Source organism: Moschus berezovskii, chromosome 6, assembly GCF_049115385.1.
Source record: "Moschus berezovskii isolate FMDL1 chromosome 6, NW_MosBer_1.0, whole genome shotgun sequence".
NCBI classification, from domain to species: domain Eukaryota; kingdom Metazoa; phylum Chordata; class Mammalia; order Artiodactyla; family Moschidae; genus Moschus; species Moschus berezovskii.
Window position 1 is genome coordinate 52,299,163 of NC_142465.1, and position 21,712 is coordinate 52,320,874.

The following is a 21,712-nucleotide window of genomic DNA, read 5'->3' on the forward strand; positions in this document are numbered from 1 at the left end:
TCCACCTCTAGTCTAATTCCTTCTGTCTTTCCTCCAATTTCCCTGCCAATTGCCAGTTCATCATCCAAACTGTAATCAAAGTGATATTTCAAAACACAAATCTAGTCCTTTCACTCTCCTGCTTAGAAACCACCTATGGACTTGACCTGTCTTTCCAGTATCATCTGCTGCCACTACATTCACACTAAACCCTCCCATACTAAACTCTGCTCTACCAGTCTGGTATTTGTGAAAAGACATCTGCTCCCAAGTATGCCCCCGTAGGTCTTGGCACCTGCTATATCTTCCACCTTCCCTCCCTGCCTGGCAAAAGTCTCTTTGTCCTTCAAAATCAAGCTGAGAGGTCACTTTCTTTCATCCATTTTCCCATGTGATTACTGAAGACACGTTTATTGAGTAGTTACTCTGTGCCGGGTGCTCTTCCGGGTGCTGGAGGCGCCGGCCTCTCCTCTGGCTATCTTCTACGTGCTCCCACGACCTTTAGGGCAAATCTCTGCTAAGGTACTTATCAAGCTACAACTTAATCTTTTCTTCACCTGTTTTCCCCACAAGACTGGGAACTCCTAGAGGATACTATGCTTTATTCATCTCTGCCCAGTACCCAGCCCATAAAAGAAGTTTAGTAAAAGTTTACTGGCTGCTGACCAGCAATGAAGACCAGTTCTTTCAGTGTGCATGTGTGAACCTATCTCCTCCTGACTCCTGAGGCAGATCCCCAACACCCTTTCTGCTTTCCTGACTGTTCTCAGCTGTGTTCCAACCCCCTGCTCTGACGGTTGCCTTGCTGCTCTTGAAGCCTCCTCTTTCCTGCTCTCCTGGATTGTAACTGAAGACAATTTAGTGCCACCAAATACCAGCCTATGGTTTAACCTGTGAAGCGGCCTGGAGAGGGCAGGAAAAACTGGAGCAGACCGACACAATCTGACCATCTTAAGCAAGGTCCCAATGGCCCTACAAGGTTTCTTTCTCAGGCCATACACCTGGGGAGGGGAAGGATTTAACTCCCACATTCTTGCAAGACAGGCATTCATTTCTCAGTCATTTCTCCAGTCACCTGAGGTCATATATCTTATTTCCATTTATGAAATTTTACTCTCAAGTACACCTCCTTTCAATGCTGATGAAAAATGACACATTTTAATATGAAATATGAGCAAATAAATGGAATCGATATCCTGTGATAGTAATTCTTTCCATACCTGTTTAAATAATTTAATGGCATATGTTCGGTTTTGGATTTCCACTCTGTATACCTCAAAAATTTCCCCTTCTCCGATTAAAAAATCTTTGTGGAAATTTTTGGTTCCTTCTACGATGCTGTGAAACCTGATGGAGGATTTTAGCAATATTCCTTAGGAAGGAAAGTAGGGAGAAGATAAGTTATCTTTTTGCTTCTTAAGAATCAGCCATCATTATAAAGAACCAAGACTTCCCTATTAGAAACAAATCAGAGTCCAGTGAACAGTCAGTAGAGACATCCCAGGAGCCAACACCAAAGCCTGTCGTGAGCTCTCTGTACTCTCACTTGGGCCTGGCTCCCACCATTCCACAGAGCAAATAGCTTCTTACTCAGATAATAACACTGTGATTCTATCACCTTTCTAAAGAGATCAGCCAGACAACTTAGATGGGGTAATTTTCCTAAGGTTATTTCCTTGTCATTAGATCAACAGATTACTGGTGACCCATGATGAACCCAAAACCAGTTAAAAAAAAAAAAATATATATATATATATATATATATATTGCTAAGCATGACTGGCAGAAATATTTTTCATGAGCCAAATCCAACTTACTTCCCCAGAGTAAATTGGGAAGATGCTTCAGGTCTTTAAGAAAATCATCTCAAGCAGAGAATGGGAAGAAACATTTCAGAGGTAACCAAATGCAAATTCAAAGGGAAAATCCTAAATAAATCCTGCAGAGACCAATTATGGCTATACTTACACATTTCGTGTTTCATTTGGACCTTTTGGCAAAATCTTAAAAGACCATGGGTGGTTCAGATGAATCTGCCTGCAATTCACGAGACCCGAGTTCGATCCCTGGGGGAGCCCCTGGAGAAGGGAATGTCATCTCACTCCCATATTCCTGCCTGGAGAATTCCACCGACAGAGGAGCCTGACAGGCTACTGGACCATGAAGTGGCAAATAGCTGGATACAACTGAGCAACTAACACTTTCACTTTCAAAAGACGATAACCTTATCTAACTTTTTAAATTCTTTTTTGAACCAAAGAAGAGTCAGATCTGGTAGCGAAGATTAGGCAAAGCAGCCTTAAACAGCCACTAAAGTTTATCAGGCTGATTCCCAGATAGAAGGAAATTATTCTCTCAGCTGATAGAATAGGAAAGTTGATGTGGCAAATAACTGTTTATCATAGTGACCACCAGCACCACTTTACAATAACCTCTAAAGATTTCTCTACAAGTGCTATGAAAATTTCTAAAACTATACAAAACTCAATATAATTTTTAAATGTCTTCCTATGACACATAAAAATAGCAAATGTCATGAAATTATAAGTGAGACCACAATTATGCTCTTTATTGGACAATTAATTTGTAATATAATAGCAACATATCATCCACCAGAACAATGGATTAGTCAAAATTGAGAATATTTTGATATCTATGAAAAATTTATCCTGAATCTGCATATTAATGGTTACCATGTTTATTGGATATGTCTAAATTTCACTTAGAGGAATTCATGAATTCACTTAAAGGAAAGAATGATTTAAAGGAAAGTTGGGTTTTTTTACCTTTTTCATTACGTTCAGGAATAAGAACATTATCCACTGTGACACTGGCTATTTCCTAAGAGAAGAAATACATACTAAAGTAATTCAATTTCATAAGTCTAGAAAGAACAGAACCTCACCAGAAATCCAAAACTACCCCTGGGACTATACAGTGCAAGAAAGTGGAATATAATTTAGAAGAAAGCTAGCAGAATACAAAGTTATTTTATTCTATTCGACAGTATTCGCTGCCATATATATTGAAGGCTTCCACACCGACGCAGGCTTCCACACCGACGCTAGAATCTGAAGTATCAATGTCAGTCACTTATAGTCAATTTTAAATGACTTCCAGTCCTATAAAACTGATTATCTCTAATTTGCTTTAATAAAAACTAACAGTAACATGCAAAATGTCAATTAGAACAGGAAAACTAAGAATTGAGTTAAGACAAATACGTAACTCACAGTACTCTTAAATGTTCTATGACTCATCTCTGACAGATTACAGAGAGGAGAAAGCCCTCACTCTTCAAACAGTTACCAAAAAATGGCAACCCACTCCAGTATTCTGGCCTGGAGAATCCCATGGACAGAGGAGTCTGGCGGGCTACAGTCCCTGGGGTTGCAAAGAGTTAGATATGACTGGGTGACTAACACACAATCTCCTAAATTCCCAAATAAGTGAAGAAGAATGAGAACGAAAGCTTTCCTGGCTTTAAAAAAGTAGCTGCAAATAACAGCATTTTTCTGCCTCATAACTTCACTCTTTACACTTGATTATAGATGCAACAGGGTTCAAGGGTCATTATCTATGCACACACATTCTACCTTTTGTAACAAGTTTGGAAATTCCTTTCCCCGATGACTCTGCTCTATGGGATTCAAGGCTGCTCCTGAAAGAGAAATAAGGGAAGTTAGGTATAATACCTGTTATGTTCTTAACAAACATTTTTTTTTCTTTCTTACATTGTGAAAATAAATACCTTGCTAGTAAGTTTCATTTCTAAAGCTCAGTTTCAATCCCATTGAATGGTTACAAATTTCTGTACGTGAAAGAGTTTTCTAATGATCAAATATAAAAACATACCTTTGGTCACTTAAAACATGAGCACCTATCTTTTTGTTTGTTTAACAAAAAACATGTGGCATGCAGGATCTTAGTTCCTTGACTGGGGATGGAACCCATGCCCCTTGCAATAGAAGTGTGGAGTCTCAACCACTGGACTGCCAGGGAAGTCCATCGCACCTATCTTAAACTATTGTTGCTGCTGCTGCTGCTGCTGCTAAGTCACTTCAGTCATGTCCGACTCTGTGCAACCGCATAGACGGAAGCCCACCAGGCCCCCAGTCCCTGAGATTCTCCAGTAAACTATTGTTAGACATCACCAAAAATATTAAAAGTATGAAGGTGAGAATTGACAAGAAGAAAGCAACACTGTTATCAGCTTTCTGTACATATATTTTAAACTTCTACAATTGTGGGATTATATCCCTCTGGATTAGTTGACTTGTTATCCTGTCTTGTGCCATAAGGTATTAGAGGGGTGTGTGTGTGTGTATGTGTGTGTGTGAGAGAGAGACCAACCACAAACGCCCACACTCTCCCCAGCTGGACTGTTACTTCTGTCTGTTTGGTTTTGCCTGAACTAAGGAAGTCTGTGGTGGCTTCCTACAAAAAATTAAAGCTGCAGCATTTTGCAGTTACTTCTGACGTTTTGATTCGGACTTTAGAAAAGTTTTATTTCATTTTCTAGTTTTCCTTAGATTGTATTCTAGTGTTTCTTAGATTATTTTGCTTAGAAGACTAGCAACAAAACACAATAACAAAGCTTGAACAAAACTACAAGCCAATTAGACCAAACAGACTTTTATAGAACATTCCATCCAAAACACAATATGCTCATACTTTGCAATTGTACACTGAACATTCTCCAGAACAGATCATGTGTTAGGCAGTAAAACTGAGCCTTAATAAACTTGGAAGGATGAAATCATACAAAGCATATTCTCTGACCACCTGGAATTAAAGTAGAAATCAATAACAAAAGGAAGCTTTTGAAATTGACAAACACATGAACATTAAACACAAAATTCATAAATAATGAATGAGTCAAAGAAGAAATCACAAGGGAAACTAGAAAACACTTTGTGATAAATGGAAACAAAAACACAACATGCCAAGATTTATGGCATGCAGCAAAAGCAGTGCTTAAAGGGAAGTTTTTTTTGCTGTTAAGCTCTCCTTTAAAAAAAGGAAAGATATCAAATAAATAGCCTAAACCTTTGCATTGGGGAACAGAAAAGAAGAGAAAACTAAACCAAAGGAAGCAAAAAGAAGTAAGAATTAAGACTGGAGTGGAAATAAATGAAACAAAAGAACAGAATAGAAAAACAAAAGAGAAAAATCAATGAAATCAAAGTTGGTTCTTTGAAAATATAAACATAGTTGACAATCCTTTAGTTAGACTGACCAAAAAGGAAAAAAAGAAGACTCAAATTATCATAATTAAGAACAAAAGACATAACTACTGACCTTACAGAAATAAATTATAAGGGAATACGGTGAACAACTATTTGTCCAAAAACTAGATAAATGAAATGGACAGATTCCTAGAAAGACACAGATAACCAAAACTAAGTCAAGAAGAAATAAGCAATCTGAATGAATCTGTAACAAGGGAAGAAATTTAATTAATATTTTAACACTTCTCATAAGGAAAAGCCCAGGTCCAAATGGCTTCACAAGTGAACTCTACCAAACATTTAAAGAAGACTTAAGACCAACCAGTTCTTCACTAATTTTTCCAAAATAGAAGAGGAGGAAACAACTCCCAAATCTCTTTGAGGCTAATATTATTCTTATAGCTATGCCTCACAAAACAGCACAAGAAAACTACAGACCAATAACCCTCATAAATATAGATGCAAAAATGCTCACCAAAATATTAGCAAATTAAATCCAGAAACAAACAAGAAAGATGAGACACTATGACCAAGTGGGATGCATCCCAGGAATCCACAGTTAGCTTAATACCTGAAAATCAATCAGTGTAACACACATTAGTAAAATGAACAAAACTCATAAAATTCAATAAGCTATCATGATAAAACTCTAGGGGAAAAATTTTTCCTTAATTTGATAAAGGGCATCTGTGAAAAACCTGCAGTGAACATCATACATAATGGTGAAAGAAAATGTTTTTCCCTTAGATCAGGAACAACAAAGAAGGTCTGGTCTTGCCACTTTTATTCAATGTTATACTAGAGGCTTCAGGCAGGATAATTAGGCAAGAAAAATAAATAACAAACGTTCTGAATAAGGTATTGCTGTATAGAATAAAAGTGGAAGTTTTCAGGCTGCAAGGGCACTAAAAGCCACTGTCCTGTGGTTGCATATAAACAGACAAGACTTCATTGTCAGATAAAATGGAAAATTCAAAATGGCTCTAAGTCAGCAGAAAGCTGTGGATTTCATGTCAAAACTAAAAGACCAGGCTTCGCTGGTGGCTCAGAGGTAGAATCCGCCTGTCAGTGCAGGGATACTGGTTCCATCTCTGGTCCAGAAAGATCCCACTAAGCCCGTGCACCACAATCACTGGGCGTACGTGCTGCAACTGCTGAAGCCCACGTGCCTAGAGCCCATGCTTCACAACAGGAGAAGCCACAACAACAGAAGCCTGTGCACAACAACGAAAGAGGAGCCCCCGCTCAACTAGAGAAAAGCCCACAGAGCAGCCAAGACCACGCAACGCCATAGAAAAAATAAACAGAATTATAAAAAGGAAAATTAAAAGACAACCACTGATCATTGAGATTTACATGCAAAATGTGATACGTAAGGACATATGCACGCATGCTAAGTCACTTCAGTCATGTCTGACTCTTTGGGACCCCATGGACTGTAGCCTGCCAGGCTCCTTTGTCCATGGGATTTTCCAGGCGAGAATACTGGAGTGGTTCGTCATGTCCTCCTCCAGGGAATCTTCCTGACCCAGGGATCGAACACACATCTCTTGTGTCTCCTGCACTGCAGTGGATTCTCTACCGCTGAGCCACAGGGGAAGCCCATGTAAGGATATGCATGCCAGAAATATAATGACACCAAGTTAAAATTCTAGTTTCTTGAACAACTTGGTTATGCCCTGAGATCTGAGGGCATGTTTCATGGATGTGAAGAAACCACCTACTGGCAGCCACCCACCTGAATTGCAGGAACGATGCCTGGGAACATGGCCTTTCTCTGTAACACAGTTAAGTCCTCTACATATGAGCCTTCAGGTTGACAACTTTCAAAGATGCAAACGTGTTCCCTCAATTTCAGGTGTTAATTGCAGCTTGCCGTCCACTGCCTTTGCTAACAATCCTTCAGCTCTACCGTCTCCCGCCTCCTCTCCCTCCTCCCGTCAGTGGCTCTTCTTGCCTGTTCACTCACGGCCAGGTCCTGTATGCCAGCTGCTGTACTAGACGACTGTACTTTTCAAGGTCCTGATTGGGCTTCCCTGGTGGCTCAGAGGTTAAAGCGTCTGCCTCCAATGCGGGAGACCTGGGTTCGATCCCTGGGTCGGGAAGATCCCCTGGAGAAGGAAACGGTAACCCACTCCAGTATTCTTGCCTGGAGAATCCCATGGACGGAGAAGCCTGGTAGGCTACAGTCCACGGGGTCGCAAAGAGTCGGACACGACTGAGCGACTGAACGGACGGAAACGTACTATAAGATTAAACATACTTTATTGTTTGTGTTTGTTTGCTGTTTATGTTTTATTTGTGTGAAAAGTATTATAAACTTATTAAGTACAATACTTTTTAGCTGATAGTGTGAGTTGGATACCGAGGCCAACTTTATTGGACTTACAAACAAATTGGATTTACAAATGCACTCTGGGAATGGAAGGAACACTTTGGTATGTAGGGGATTTACTACTCAAAAGAAAATCCAAACCTAGAAAGTGATCTCTGGAGATTGGAATATGAAATGCTAAAAAACCCTCTAACATGAAAATCACTCCCCCAAATGAAACTATTTTAAGGAAAAGTAGACAAAAATAGATTATTTGGATAAGTGATAACTCTGTTCATGGTAACAAGAAAGACAGACTAACTCTTTATGCACTTTCAGTTAGGAGCTCCAACTCCTGACTCAGTGAGTTGATGTCATAGGAAACACAGGTGTAGCAAATTACACTTAATGTTTCCAGTGTGGGGCTTTCCTGGTGATCCAGTGGTTAAGAATCCACCTTCTAGTGCAGGAGACTTGGATTCAATCCCTGGTCAAAGAACTGAGACCCCATATGCCCACGGGGTAACTAAGCCCGCATGCTGCAATTAGAGAGTCCACAAGCCTCGATTAAGACCTGATATAGCCAAAAATAAATGTTTACAAGGAGTCATCACCTGGCTGCTTTTAATAAGCTATATAATTAATGTTTATAAGATTACAATTCAAAGCATTTACTCAATAAATTCCAACTAAATAATGCTACTTTCCCTAGCAAAGGATTCAGAACAAAACACTCCTTTTCACATCAAATTTACCTATCTTCTAGTATTAGGGCAGTATACTGTCTTTCCACCAATGAACTAATCTCACATTTTAAAAAACGAAGGGATTTCCCTGGTGGCACAGTGGATGGGAGTCCACCTGCCAAAGCAGGGAACACAGGTTTGATCCCTGTTCTGGGGGGATCCCAAATGCCTCGGAGAAACTGGGCCCTTGCGCCACAACCACTGAGCCCATGCTCTAGTGCCCACAAGTCACAACTGCTGAGTCCACAGGTTGCAACTACTGAAGCTTGTGCACTTAGAGCCTGTGCAAGAGGCCGTCCAAAAGAAGCCACCAAAATGAGAAGCCAGTGAACCAAAACTCGAGAGTGGCCCCTGTTCACTGCAACTGGAGAAAGTCCGAACAGGGCAACAAAGATCCAGAACAGCCAAAAATAAATAAACAAAAAGAGGGGAGGAATCAAAAAAATACTCAGAAAAAAAGATGAAATTCTGCATGTGCCACAGCCTAGGAGTCAAACCAAAGATGTGGAATTTTTGTCCATATAATTCCCCATTGCATAAACAAACAACATGGAGTATGAAAAGACACTCTGCAATCTACTCCAGAAAACTGAAGTATAAAATATATTGGTGTGAGTTTATACTGTGAACAACAAGTTGCACAGGTGGTTAAGGTGGCTGGACAAGGCTCAGATAATGAAAAAGCATTACTTTACAGCTCCCAGACACTCAATGGCATTTTACTAGATCAGTCAGCATCACAGTGAAGCATTCTGCTGTATAAAACTCAGTGAAGAAATAGTGTGCAACAGACACAAGGTATTAGCCAAGTTATACATATATCACTAATAGGATAATATCATGCTGGAAACCTGTGGGAACTGTCTAATACCTAGTACATGTGAAAACCCTACAAAATAAAAGTCAGTCTGAAGCTACAGTTTTCTGGTACAAATCTCTCAGGATTTTTTCTCATGTGTGTAAAGTTTCTTTAAATGATGAGATAATGGCTTGCCTGGACTAAATATATTATCAAACAGCATGTGTGCAAATACACAGAACTACAAATATGCCTGGATGAAAGATTCAAAGAGTAAGGCTGCTGATTTAAAGGAGTTTCCCACCTAAGAGTCCCGCATCCACAACCTAAGACTCAAGATCACTCAAGATCATTCTTGTCGATGTCAATGAATCCAAAGTGGAATAAACAGAACAAGGGCCATTAGGAGATTATTTTACTGACAAAGACTGTACGGGGAAAACTTCACACGCTTTACTTCCCAGGTAACTCTAAATGTAAGGAATGATACAGCATCAGAACCAGAAGACAAAGAGAGGGAAGAAGCAGGACATGGTGAAATAGATGTAAACAGGTAAAGCAAAGTTAGAAGCCGTGGCATAAACTCAGCAGTGAAGATAACAGAGAAATTCCAGGGTTATTCTGGAGGTTATCATTTGCACCAAAATACACAGATGGTTGCTGTTGTTTAGTCGCTAAGTCATGTCCAACTCTTTGCGACCCATGGACTGTAGCCCACCAGGCTCCTCTGCCCACGGGATTCTCCAGGCAAGAGTACTAGAGTGGGTTGCCATTTCCTCCTCCAGGGAACCTTCCCGACCCAGGGATCAAACCCATATCTCCTGCATTGGCAGGAGAATTCCTTATCGCGGAGCCACCAAGAAAGCCCTAAAATACACAGGGGAAATTCAATTATTTTTAACTTGTTATTATAGGGTAAAATAAATTATAGCATTATTTTCATTTTACTCATATTGTGGTTCTGATCATGTTTATGACTCAGTTTCAGAGTCCTGGAAAGAGAGCTGATTCTCTTAACTAAGTAAGAATGAACATTTTAAGAAGTATAACTTGTAAATAAATTTTGAAAAACAACTATAAAGTGGTGGAAAAGGAATTTGTTTTATAAGTTAGGCAATAAGAGAAGAAAGTGTCACAAAAATATGAAGCTGCAAACTCCCCTTCAGGTAAAAGCCGTAGGTAAGGAATCACTGACATACAACCTGACCAGTCAATGTCCTGGATAAAATACAATATTTACAAGTTACAATTTATATAAAATGAACCAAGAGCCATATCATTTGAATCAATGCTTACCATAATTTTCAATTAAGTGGATAGCTCGATGATGCCCCATCTCTTGGAGGATCTGTAAAAGGTCACCGATGGTCTTGTTTTTCTGAGCCCAGGACCAAAGCAATTCTCTTGTTCCACTTTTACCTTGGTCTACATATTTTTCAATGTGACGAACATCCAGCCAGCTGCTTGAAAGCCGCTCCGCTGTGGAAATTGTAATAGGAAGAACCAAAGAATAGTTTACTTTTATTGGAGTCCCTGGTATGTTTTATTACCTTTTATTTACATTTTTGTTTTGAACTAATTTTAGCATGCACTCCTCGAACTTCCCCTAATGTTAAGATCTTACATAACCACAGTACAATGATCAGAACCAGTGGTTACTAAGCCGCAAGTGAAACTGAAGTCACTCGATCATGTTCAACTCTTTGCAACCCCGTGGCCTATACAGTCCATGGAATTCTCCAGGCCAGAATACTGGAGTGGGTAACCTTTCCCTTCTCCAGGGGATCTTCCCAACCCAGGGATCGAACCCAGGTCTCCCACATTGCAGCAGATTCTTCACCAGCTGAGCCACAAGGGAAGCCTAAGCTGCAAACCTCATTCTAATTTCACCCATTTTTTTACTGATGTCTTTTTTCTGTTCTATGATCCTATTCAGTTTCTCACATCTCAATTACTCGTTATTTCTCCTTAATTTCCACTAATCTGATGTTCCTCAATCTTTTCTTGTTTTTCAGACAGTGAAATGCTTGTATCAGTCTCTGTGCATAGTATCAAGAGGTTCGTGATGCCCATGTCTTTTACTGGTGATATTAATCTTGATCCCCTGGTTAAGGTAGTGTCTGCAGGTTTCTCCACTGTAAAATTATTATTAATTATTTTAAACTCATGCGACGAGTTGACTCACTGGAAAAGAGTCTGATGCTAGGAAGGATTAGGGGTGGGAGGAGATGGGGACGACAGAGGATGAGATGGCTGGATGGCATCACCGACTCGAGACATGAGTTTGAGTGAACTCCGGGAGTTGGTCATGGACAGGGAGGCCTGGCGTGCTGTGGTTCATGGGGTCACAAAGAGTCGGACACGACTGAGCGACTGAACTGAACTGAACTGAAACTAATAACTGTGTTGGGGGAGATGCTGGAGACTATGGAAATATCTTGCTTCTCAGATTTTGCCTACAAATATTTGCAACTATCAGTGGTTGTTATTAATCATAATCATTACTGCTGCTGCTGCTAAGTTGCTTCAGTCGTGTCCGACTCTGTGCGACCCCATATAGATGGCAGCCCACCAGGCTCCGCCATCCCTGGGATTCTTCAGGCAAGAACACTGGAGTGGGTTGCCACTTCCTTCTCCAGTGCATGAAAGTGAAAAGGGAAAGTGAAGTAGCTCAGTGGTGTCTGACTCTTCGCGACCCCATGGACTGAAGCCTACCAGGCTCCTCCATCCATGGGATTTTCCAGGCAAGAGTACTGGAGTGGGGTGCCATTGCCTTCTCCTAATCATTACTGCAGTATTTGCTTAATGGTCTTCTATTTCATGCTTTTCCATCTATGTTCATTAACTGGTAATTCCATAAGAAAGTGTTGTCTCTTCTTCCCCATTTATTTAGGTAATTAATTTATCTTTATCAGTGTGGACTCATGAATATTTACTTTATTCTACAAGTTAAAATCCAATACTATCATTATTTATTTTGCTGCTAAAATTGCTCCAGCTTTGTCCATTCAGTTTGGCTTCTGCATTCTTCTGACAAGCCCTGTCATTTTGGGAACAGTTCCTTATTTTCTGGCTATACAAGTTGCTCCAGGTTCATTCTGCATTTTCTCTCCCCCAGTCTTCAATATAATTACTTTTCCCAAGAGTCCTGGTTTCTTTTCTTGGATAATGGTGTTTAGAAAGCAAGAACTAGATGCTAGAGGTATTCCCTGTTGCTAGGAAAGTTAGGACCAACCTAGACAGCATATTAAAAAGCAGAGACATTACTTTTTCAACAAAGGTCCGTCTAGTCAGGGCTATGGTTTTTCCAGTGGTCATGTATGGATGTGAGAGTTGGACTGTGAAGAAAGCTGAGCGCCGAAGAATTGATGCTTTTGAACTGTGGTGTTGGAGAAGACTCTTGAGAGTCCCTTGGACTGCAAGGAGATCCAACCAGTCCATTCTAAAGGAGATCAATCCTGGGTGTTCATTGGAAGGACTGATGCTAAAGCTGAAACTGCAATACTTTGGCCACCTGATACGAAGAGCTGACTCATTGGAAAAGACCCTTATGCTGGAAAAGATTGAGGGCAGGAGGAGAAGGGGACGACAGAGGATAAGATGGTTGGATGGCATCATCGACTCAATGGACATGGGTTTGGGTGGATTCCAGGAGTTGGTGATGGACAGGGAGGCCTAGTGTGCTGTGGTTCATGGGGTTGCAAAGAGTCGGACACGACTGAGGGACCGAACTAAACTGAATTGAGGTCCTCCTAGCAGACAGAGCTGGGAAACACCTACATTTATGCTCTATCACCCATACATCTGTATTTTTCTATCGGTACACACATGAAAAGCCATGATTTTCTACTGATGCCTTTGATCCAAGTCAACACCATATGGCACATTTTCGTCTCGTCTCATGTACAGTTTCATTCTCACACAGTGAGAAACTGCTCTCATTATTGACAATATATTTACCTGTTTGTTCCCTTCTACTATGTACATACAGCACTTTCAGAATGGCTAACCCAAATCCCTGTGAGGAACAGATTAGCTAACCAAGTTACAGCATTTGTGTACACTTGGTTTTGTCCTCAGCCTGAGTATTCTGGGAAGAGCTTGTTTTCCAAGGTTACTTAGGTTAGTTCTTTTCTTTCTCATTTTCTTCAGTGTAGTCACTGATAATATATTACTAGTTAGGTTCATTTGTTGAAACTTTTATGAAACGCTGTTTTAAATTTTTATTCTAGATTGTCTTGCTGAACATGTTTGAACAATTAAAAGTTATTATCTGGGTAGGGTCTGAGTAGGGTCAGGGAACTATGTTTCGCTGGATAATAGGCTTTTAATTACTCTAAAACAGTCTCTATGACTTTTTTAGGGTCCCCTATAAATATCTGAAATGAAAGTATATGACTTTTTTTAAAAAAGTTTTATTGGAGTATAGTTGATTTAGTATGACTTTTTATGGCACTGTGAGATAATAGGATTCTTTGGGTAAAAAATTATACAAGCTTTCCACATAAATTCCAAATTTTAAAGTGTATCTTAAGGCAAAGGAGTGGGGAAATCAAGCAAATGACAGATGGAAAGGAAGCTTTCTCATCCCTGGGACGGTACTTGCAGGTTAGTCCAACCATCTTGAGTACTGAAATGAACAATGTGTTTTAGGGCCAGTGTTGGTAATGGCAGCAACCCTTCACACCTTTATCCTCCAGAGAGTCTTAAAACTCCGGGAAGTCAGATACGGGTCTACAGATCAAAATCCAACTGCCACCTGAAAGTGGTCATGGGGAACCCCAACACCTCACCATAAGTGGCTGTGGGAATCAGACCTCTCTCCCTCTGACACACACAAATTTGGAAGCTGCCCTCCAGTAGTAACAGAGGCAACCTCAATGAAGGAATCACTTATCCACCAAAGATGTTCTCCAAAGGCTGATGTCCTTTTAAAAGGTGAACAGGCTCTCAGCTCTGAGCAGAGCAATAAGCCTGAGGTGACTTTTTGTTCAGTCTGCTTCAGACTCCACAGGTTTTAAAAATTCCTTAAGGAACTCTGGGGTCGCAAAGAGTCAGACACGACTGAGCGACTGAACTGAACTAACTGACTGAACACCAGTTACAGTATGTGAATCAAGACATCAGAAAGGTAAACATCTTCTGTTTACTATGGCATCCCTCCCCCCATGTTTTCAGTCTGACGCAGGTCTGCGGGACTATTAATTTCCTTCAGTTTTATGTTTCTGCTGAGATTACAAGTAAATCCTGAAAGTTGAAAGAGATCACAATATGATACCACTGTGCTGTGCTAGGTCACTTCAGTTGTATCTGACTCCTTGTGACCCCATGGACTGCAGCCCACCAGGCTCTTCTGCCCATGAGATTGTCAGGCAAGAATACTGGAGTGGGTTGCCACACCCTCCTCCAGGGGATCCTCGCGACCCAGAGATTGAACCCACATCTCTTATGCCTCCTGCATTGGCAGGCGGGTTTGTTACCACTAGTGCCACATGCGAAGCCCTAAATGCTACCACTACTCTCCCTCTTTCTGAGAAAACAAAACAGATTTGGTAGATAGTCCCAGTGCCCACCAGTACCTCCAGCTTCAATCTCATCAGAGGATAAGATCTTCCTTCTCTACGTTGGTGGTTATGCCTATGTGTCCCTTCCAGCCAGAAACGCTGAAGAGCCAGGGTGCAATTCAGCAGGCTCCCATCCCTGCTGCAGCAACGGTAGAAGCACATGTAAGAAAGGAGTGCCCTGAGATGCTGCACCACCACAACGGAGCCTGGCTGTCCGGGACTCTCAATGCTCTTCCCACAAGCAAACAGGAAGCTTCTCTTAGGTTAACCACTGAGATTTAGGTGCTGTGCTTTTTGTTTGTTTTAAAACTGCAGTATAATTTAGACTAACCCAACTCACACATACAAAGTTCTTATCTTGAATGTTTTATTTTGGTCACATCTTACACCTGACATGAGTGAAAGGAAGTGTACAATCAAACAAGGGAAGATAAAGTTGAAACATTCAATCTAAACGCATGCATGCATGCTTAGGCTTAAGTGGTGGGGTGGGAGAGGAAGAGTTACTACAAAATATCTAACATCATTCATTTAGTTAGAACGTCTTTGCCCTTCTTCCATATTTTAGGTTCTGGTAAGAACATCTTCCTTTCATATCTCTTTGAACAGATGATGTCTCATGAAGAAGCAAGGACTATCCAAATGCCAATATATGTTGGAGACAAAGTATCACTAAAAAAAAGAGAAAGCTACCTTCAAAGCAAAATATTTGGCAAGACATGCTAACTCTATTTTAACGTATTTTTAGATGATGTCATCTGTCTATTTGAGATACAATTTTATGAACATTTGTGGTTCAGTCACTAAGTCATGTCTGACTCTTTGTAACCCCATGGACTGCAGCATACTAGGCATCCCTGTGTTTCACTGTCTCCTGGGGCTTGCTCAAACTCATGTCCATCAAGTCGGTGATGCCATCCAACCATCTCATCCTCTGTAGCCCCCTTCTCTTGCCCTCAATCCTTCCCAGCATCAGGGTCTTTTCTAGTGAGTCAGTTCTTCACAGCAGGTGGCCAAAGTATTGGAGCTTCAGCTTCAGCATCAGTCTTTCCAGTGAATATTCAGGTTGATTTCCTATAGGACTGACTGATTTGATCTCCTATAGGACTGACTGATTTGATTTCCTGTAGGACTGACTGATTTGATCTCCTCACTGTCCAAGGGACTCTCAACAGTCTTCTTCAATACACAATTAGAAAGCATTGATTTTTTGGTGCTCAGCCTTCTTTATGATTCAACTCTCACATCTCACAACTCACTCATCACATGAACACTTCAATTCTTTCTAAAAGTTCCTAGAAGTAATACCACAAATCAGTGTCATTCAAACATCTGATGAGCATCTACTGACTGTCAGCAATGCAGTAACTGCACATAGCTCATGTGTGTGGAGCATGAAGACAGGTCCCTAACTAAAGATGGGGCATCGTGGGCTCCCTCAAGGACTGGTTTCCAGAGCCTGAGTCAAGATGAAAACTTTAAGTATTTCTAAAGAGACGTCAATTCTTAAGGAATAACTGGATAGAGTATACTACCCTGGAGAGAAAAAAAAAATTCACTCAAGTTCCAATTTGAAAACAAGACAAAAGAATGACCTCTGAGCCCCATGTACTATCCTCTCACCTAATGAGAAAAGTCACCAGTCCAGACATCATTGTGGCCCAGTGAATATATGTAGGACCATGTGGGTTTAGTGACGAATCTGTCACCAACCTACAGTTCAACTCCAGACAAGTCACAGTCTCATTGAGCAATCTCAAATTTCTCATCAGTTAATGTCCTTCAACAAACAGTCCCTCCCAAAAACAGACACCACATTTGGTTGCCCTTCACTGGCCTGCTGATTTTTTTAAATTATTTTTATTTATTCATTTGGCTACACGTAACTGAACTGAATCTTAACTGTAGCAAGATCTTCAGTCTTCGTTGCATGCGGGATGCAAACTCTTAGTTGTGGCACAGGGGATCTAGTTCCCGGGCCAGGGGTTGAACCCAGGTCCTCTGCTTTGGGAGCACAGAAACTTAGCCTCTGGACCACCAGGGAAGTCCCTGGCTTGCCTTATAAAAGCACGGACTTTAAAACACTTTCAGTCTTTAAAACACTTCCCAGTCTCCAAATTAACATTCCAAAAAGGGAATGCTAAATATCAAGTTTCAGAAAAAGAAAAGTTTAGATTTCCACTTTGTCTAATAGTAAATCAACCGGCTAACATTCATAGGAATCAGGCATAATGCACCAAGTGCAGTTTAGTCTCTAAGTCATTGTCTGACTCTTATGACCCCCATGGACTGTAGCCCACCAGGCTCCTCTGTCCATGGGATTCTCCAGGCAAGAATACTGGAGTGGGTTGCCATTTTCTTTTCCAGGGGATCTTCCTGACCCAGGGATTGAGCCCAGGTCTGCTGCATTGTAGGCAGTCTCCTTACTAACTGAGCCACCAGGGAAGCCTCTAAGGTACCATACAAATTAACAATATTTATATACCATACAGCAGGACTTTATTTTTCCTTAATGAAACAGTTCTCTTTCCACTTCAACTGTGTGAGATAAGCCCCACACCTAACTTCTCAGGGGTGAAGAAAGAAGATGCCCGTGTGGGTTGCCACAGCCAGGGAAGAAGCAGGAGGTCATGGGGCATCAGCTCACTTTGCAGCAGTTGGGGGATTAGGGCTCTCAGATGGAGAACTGCTCCAGAAATGAAGAAAAGGACATGAGGGGCCAAGAGGAGACCAGTATGCTTGCAGGAAAGGGTTCATATTAAAGACAGGGTGAGTAAGCTCCACGAAGTCCATGTTACCTTCGTAGGAATGTGCTTATTAGCACACAGTCCACGTCCAGTGCATATTTGCTGAATGACAGACAGAGGCCCTGAATGTCAGTGTAACTTAAAACTTTATCCTGAAAGTAAATGGGGCAAATCTAAGATTCCTGAGGAGGGGATGCAGAGATGAAAGCTTTAGTTTTCAGAAGACCCATCTGGTGGCAACAGCAGCAGTAGTCTCATAGACAGTATTTGCACATAAAAAGGCATAAACTTTTTATAGCTCACAATTCTCACAGTAGGAAATCAACAGTTTATAACTATTAAGGAAATCTGGAGTTAACTTTTCAAGTTCCAGGGCATGTCAGCTTTCCCATATAATTCTATTACCCATTTTTCTTTTTTCTTTTTTATTTTTTTTTATGTAGTTAATTTATTTTTTATTGGAGGCAAATTATTTTACAATATTATATTGGTTGGTTTTGCCATACATTGATATGAATTTGCCCCGGGTTTACATAAGTTCCCCCTCCTGAACCCCCCTCCCTCCTCCCTCCTCCCTTTATCCTCCCTCTGGGTCATCCCCGCATGCCAGCCCCGAGCATCCTATAACATGCATCGACCCTGAACTAGTGATTCGTTTCACATATGACAACATACGTGTTTCAATGCCATTCTCCCAAATCATCCCACCCTCACCCTCTCCCATAGAGTCCCAAAGACTGTTCTATACATCTGTGTCTCTTTTGCTGTCTCGTATACAGGGTTATCATTTGCATCGTTACCCATTTTTCTTTCTGTTAATTTCTGAATTTCCTTTTTAAAAGTGCAAGAGGCCATGATTCCCTCGAGCTGAGATTTAGCTGGAGGATGAATGAACAGATGCCAAATGCGCTGAGGTTCTTACAGTTCCCTAACACTGACCTGAGGCAAAGGTTTCTGAGTTTGCATTTAAGTCTAAGGAAAGCTAAAGGTGTTTTTCTAACAGTAAATAGTTGACAGTGTTGAAACTGACCCAGCTCAGTGAAAATGGATCCTGAAAGCATGGGTTGCTTCCAGGACTAGAAATGAAATGTATTCTCTTTCTGTAACTGGTGATTCATGGCATAACCTTAATAGCTTTTCTCCAGTGATGACACATTGGGAATAGAAACACTGCTAAAAGAATATTATTAGCATCCATAAAATGCATAATTCATTTAAATCAAATTCTGCAAAATAACATGAATTTGATGTGACAGGAATGCAAATTCTTTTTTAAAATTAATTTATTTTTTTAAAACCTTTTTATTTTGTATAGGGGACTGACTCCCTGGTGGCTCAGGTGAATCTGAGAATCTGCCTGCAATGCAGGCCACCTAAGTTTGATCTGTGGGTTGGAAAGATTACCTGGAGAAGGGAAAGGCAACCCACTCTGGTATTCTTGGCTTAAGATTCCATGGACAGAGGAGCCTGTCAGGCTACAGTCCATGGGGTCTCAAAGAGTCGGACACAACTGAACAACTACACTTTTTCATAGCCAATTAACGATGTTGTAATAGTTTCAGGTAAAAAGCGAAGGGACTCAGACATACATATACATGTACTCAAGAATACAAACTCCTGATTCCTGTTATGTTCTTCAATATGCAAAGTCTTCTCTAGTCCTTTCTTACTTGTTCCAGAACATAGAGATTTATTTATTTAAACAATCCCAGGGACGGGGGAGCCTGGTGGGCTGCCATCTGTGGGGTCGCACAGAGTCGGACACGACTGAAGCGACTTAGCAGCAGCAGCAGACAAAGAGTGACTTTCTCAATGACCATAGTGTTGTGAAAGTGAAAAGCATTCTAAATGAAAAGATGCATTCGGAAAAATATGCTCGAGTTAAACACTGCTTTAGATCATTTTTTGGAAGGCATTTTTTTTTTTTTTTGGTTGAAAGTCATCTTGGCATAATATAAGCGAAAAAAGCACCTGAGAAGTCCAGAAAGAAATTAATTCTGAAGATACTGATAGCTTAATAATTATTCAGTGCTCAAAGGTCGTCGGGGCTCTGTTTTGAGAGGGCAGAACTACCCAGGAGTGCTAACCACTGGGAAATTCAGCTGCAGAAATCACTCTCCACATGCAAATATGTCTCTGAAGGGGTTTTCTAGAATAACGCAACATACCCTATTTGGAATCTTTGTATTTGCATATAACCACATGCCAAAACCCCTAGGAAATTATCTACATTCTTGCAAAGTTTGTTTTGAGATAACAAAATGGGAAAAGAAAAAGATGTCTTTTTTATTTTTTCCCACTAGCACACAAACAAATTAGGCAAAAGAAAAAAAAAAAACCTTTAAGATTGAAATGATATTTTTAATTTCCCCCAAAAGCAAAACAAAACTCAAAAGCATTAAGTGAGCTCGACTCCCCTTACCAGACCATACCATTAACACCCACTAACTCATACATTTTACAAGAAACAATACTTGGCCATACTTAAGCTTATGTGTACTTTTTATTCCCTACCTGAGTAGGACTCATATTTCATAAATGGGAAGGCCTATGCATGAGGGATCCTTCCACCTGTCCTGATCTCTCAATCCCTGACCCAGGGAAGGATCTAATATTAATGACTTCAGGGAGATAATTGAAGAACATTTCACCTTCAACGGCAGTGTTTCTGTCCGGAACTCAGAAGCTATGTCCCTTCACACTCAGGTAATGATCAGTACGATTTTCCTATACTTCCTTCTCATTAAAACTCATAGATCTATATTGGTCTCTTGTCTATGTTAAACTGGAAAATCCTTACAAGCAGGGACCATGACATTGTATCTAGTATAATGCTTTGTTTAAGATTCTGCCCAACAAGGTCTTGGATGTTTAACAGACATTCATTAATTCATTCAATCAACAGGTATTTACTGAAATGTCTTCTCTATACCAGGCACAATATTAGCTGCTCGAGTAGTAAGCAGGAAACAAAGCAAACAAAAAATCCCTGCCCTCATAAGGCTTATTCCTAGATGGACAATAAACAAAGAAATATATGTATGTATATGCATATATATAAAGTATACAAGGAATGACAACTGATAAAGAGAAAAATAGAGCAGTAAAGGAGCACAAGGGAGCATGTATGAATTTTAAAAGCATAGGCAGGGCACATAATAGTTCATCAAAATCCATGAAGGATGTGAATAAGAAAGACTAAAGGCTACCTATAGGAAAAAAATTCCTTGAATGTCCATGGAGGCCAATTAATTTGGAGTTGAGCAATTAAGAAGGAAGTGAGAAAAGCAATGTAGGGTTTTGGTGTTTACTGTGAGATGGGACTTCCCAGGTGGCACTAGTGGTAAAGAACTTGCCTGCCAATGGAGGGGACATTCGAGATGTGGATTCAGTCCCTGGGTTGGGAAGATCTCCTGGAAGAGGAGATGGCAACCCACTCCGGTATTCTTGCCTGGAAAATCCCATGGACAGGAGACCCTAGCAGGCTACAGTCCATAGGGTCGCACAGAGTTGGACACCACTAAAGCAATTTAGCATGCATACACTTGAGATGGGAAGCTACTGGAGGGTTCTTAATAGGATAATGGTATAAGACACTCTGGGCTTCCTTGGTGGCTCAGCGATAAAGAATCCACCTGCAATGCAGGAGCCACAGATATGAGGGTTTGATCCCTGAATCAGGAAGATCCCCTGGAGGAGGGCATGGCAACCCACTCCAGTATTCTTGCCTGGAGAATTCCATGGACAGAGGAGCCTGGTGGGCCACACAGTCCATACAGTCATAAAAAGTCAGTCATGACTGAAGTGACTTAGCGCGCACACACACACATAAGACAGTTGACGTTTAACAGCCTTACTGGCTGCCGTGTTGAAAAGAAACTCCAGGGGCTTCCCTGGTGGCACAGTGGATAAGAATCCACCTGCCAATGCAGGGGACTTGGGTTCGATCTGTGATCTGGAAAGATTCCACATACCTCGGAGTGGCTAAGCCCACAGGCCACAACTATTGAAGCCTATGTTCTACAGTCCATGAGCTGCAACTACTGAGCTTGCAAGCTGCAATGACTGAAGCCCAGGCATCTAGAACATGTGCTCTGCAACAAAAGAAGCCGCCATGATGAGAAGCCGGTGCGCCACAGCAAAGAGCAGCTCCCACTTGCCACAACTCTAGAAAGCCTGTGTGCAGCAAAGAAAAGGTAGCACAGCCAAAAATAAGTAAATAATTAATTGATTTTTTAAAAGAAATAAAGAAACTCAAGGTGAGGCAGGGTGACTGACTAGGAGTCCAATTAGGAAACTGCTGAATTATCCAGGTGAGATCTGATGCTGGTT

General features: G+C 40.9%; 1 protein-coding gene across 5 annotated transcripts in view; it reads right to left on the minus strand.

Moving 5' to 3' along the window:
- Positions 1 to 21,712, minus strand: part of IRAK3 (interleukin 1 receptor associated kinase 3) — a 109,257-nt gene that overhangs the window by 35,416 nt on the left and 52,129 nt on the right. For 4 of the 5 annotated variants that reach the window (XM_055396153.2, XM_055396152.2, XM_055396151.2 and 1 more), the window contains exons 2-5: positions 10,366 to 10,548; positions 3,576 to 3,640; positions 2,766 to 2,820; positions 1,200 to 1,351 (exon numbers count right to left, since the gene is read on the minus strand). In XM_055396153.2, the coding sequence (XP_055252128.2) occupies positions 1,200 to 1,351; positions 2,766 to 2,820; positions 3,576 to 3,640; positions 10,366 to 10,405 (312 nt within the window). In that variant the 5' untranslated portion in view covers positions 10,406 to 10,548. Of the gene's footprint in view, positions 1 to 1,199; positions 1,352 to 2,765; positions 2,821 to 3,575; positions 3,641 to 10,365; positions 10,549 to 14,648; positions 14,781 to 21,712 lie in introns of those variants that run through there. The other variant, XM_088837045.1, reaches the window with a different exon arrangement.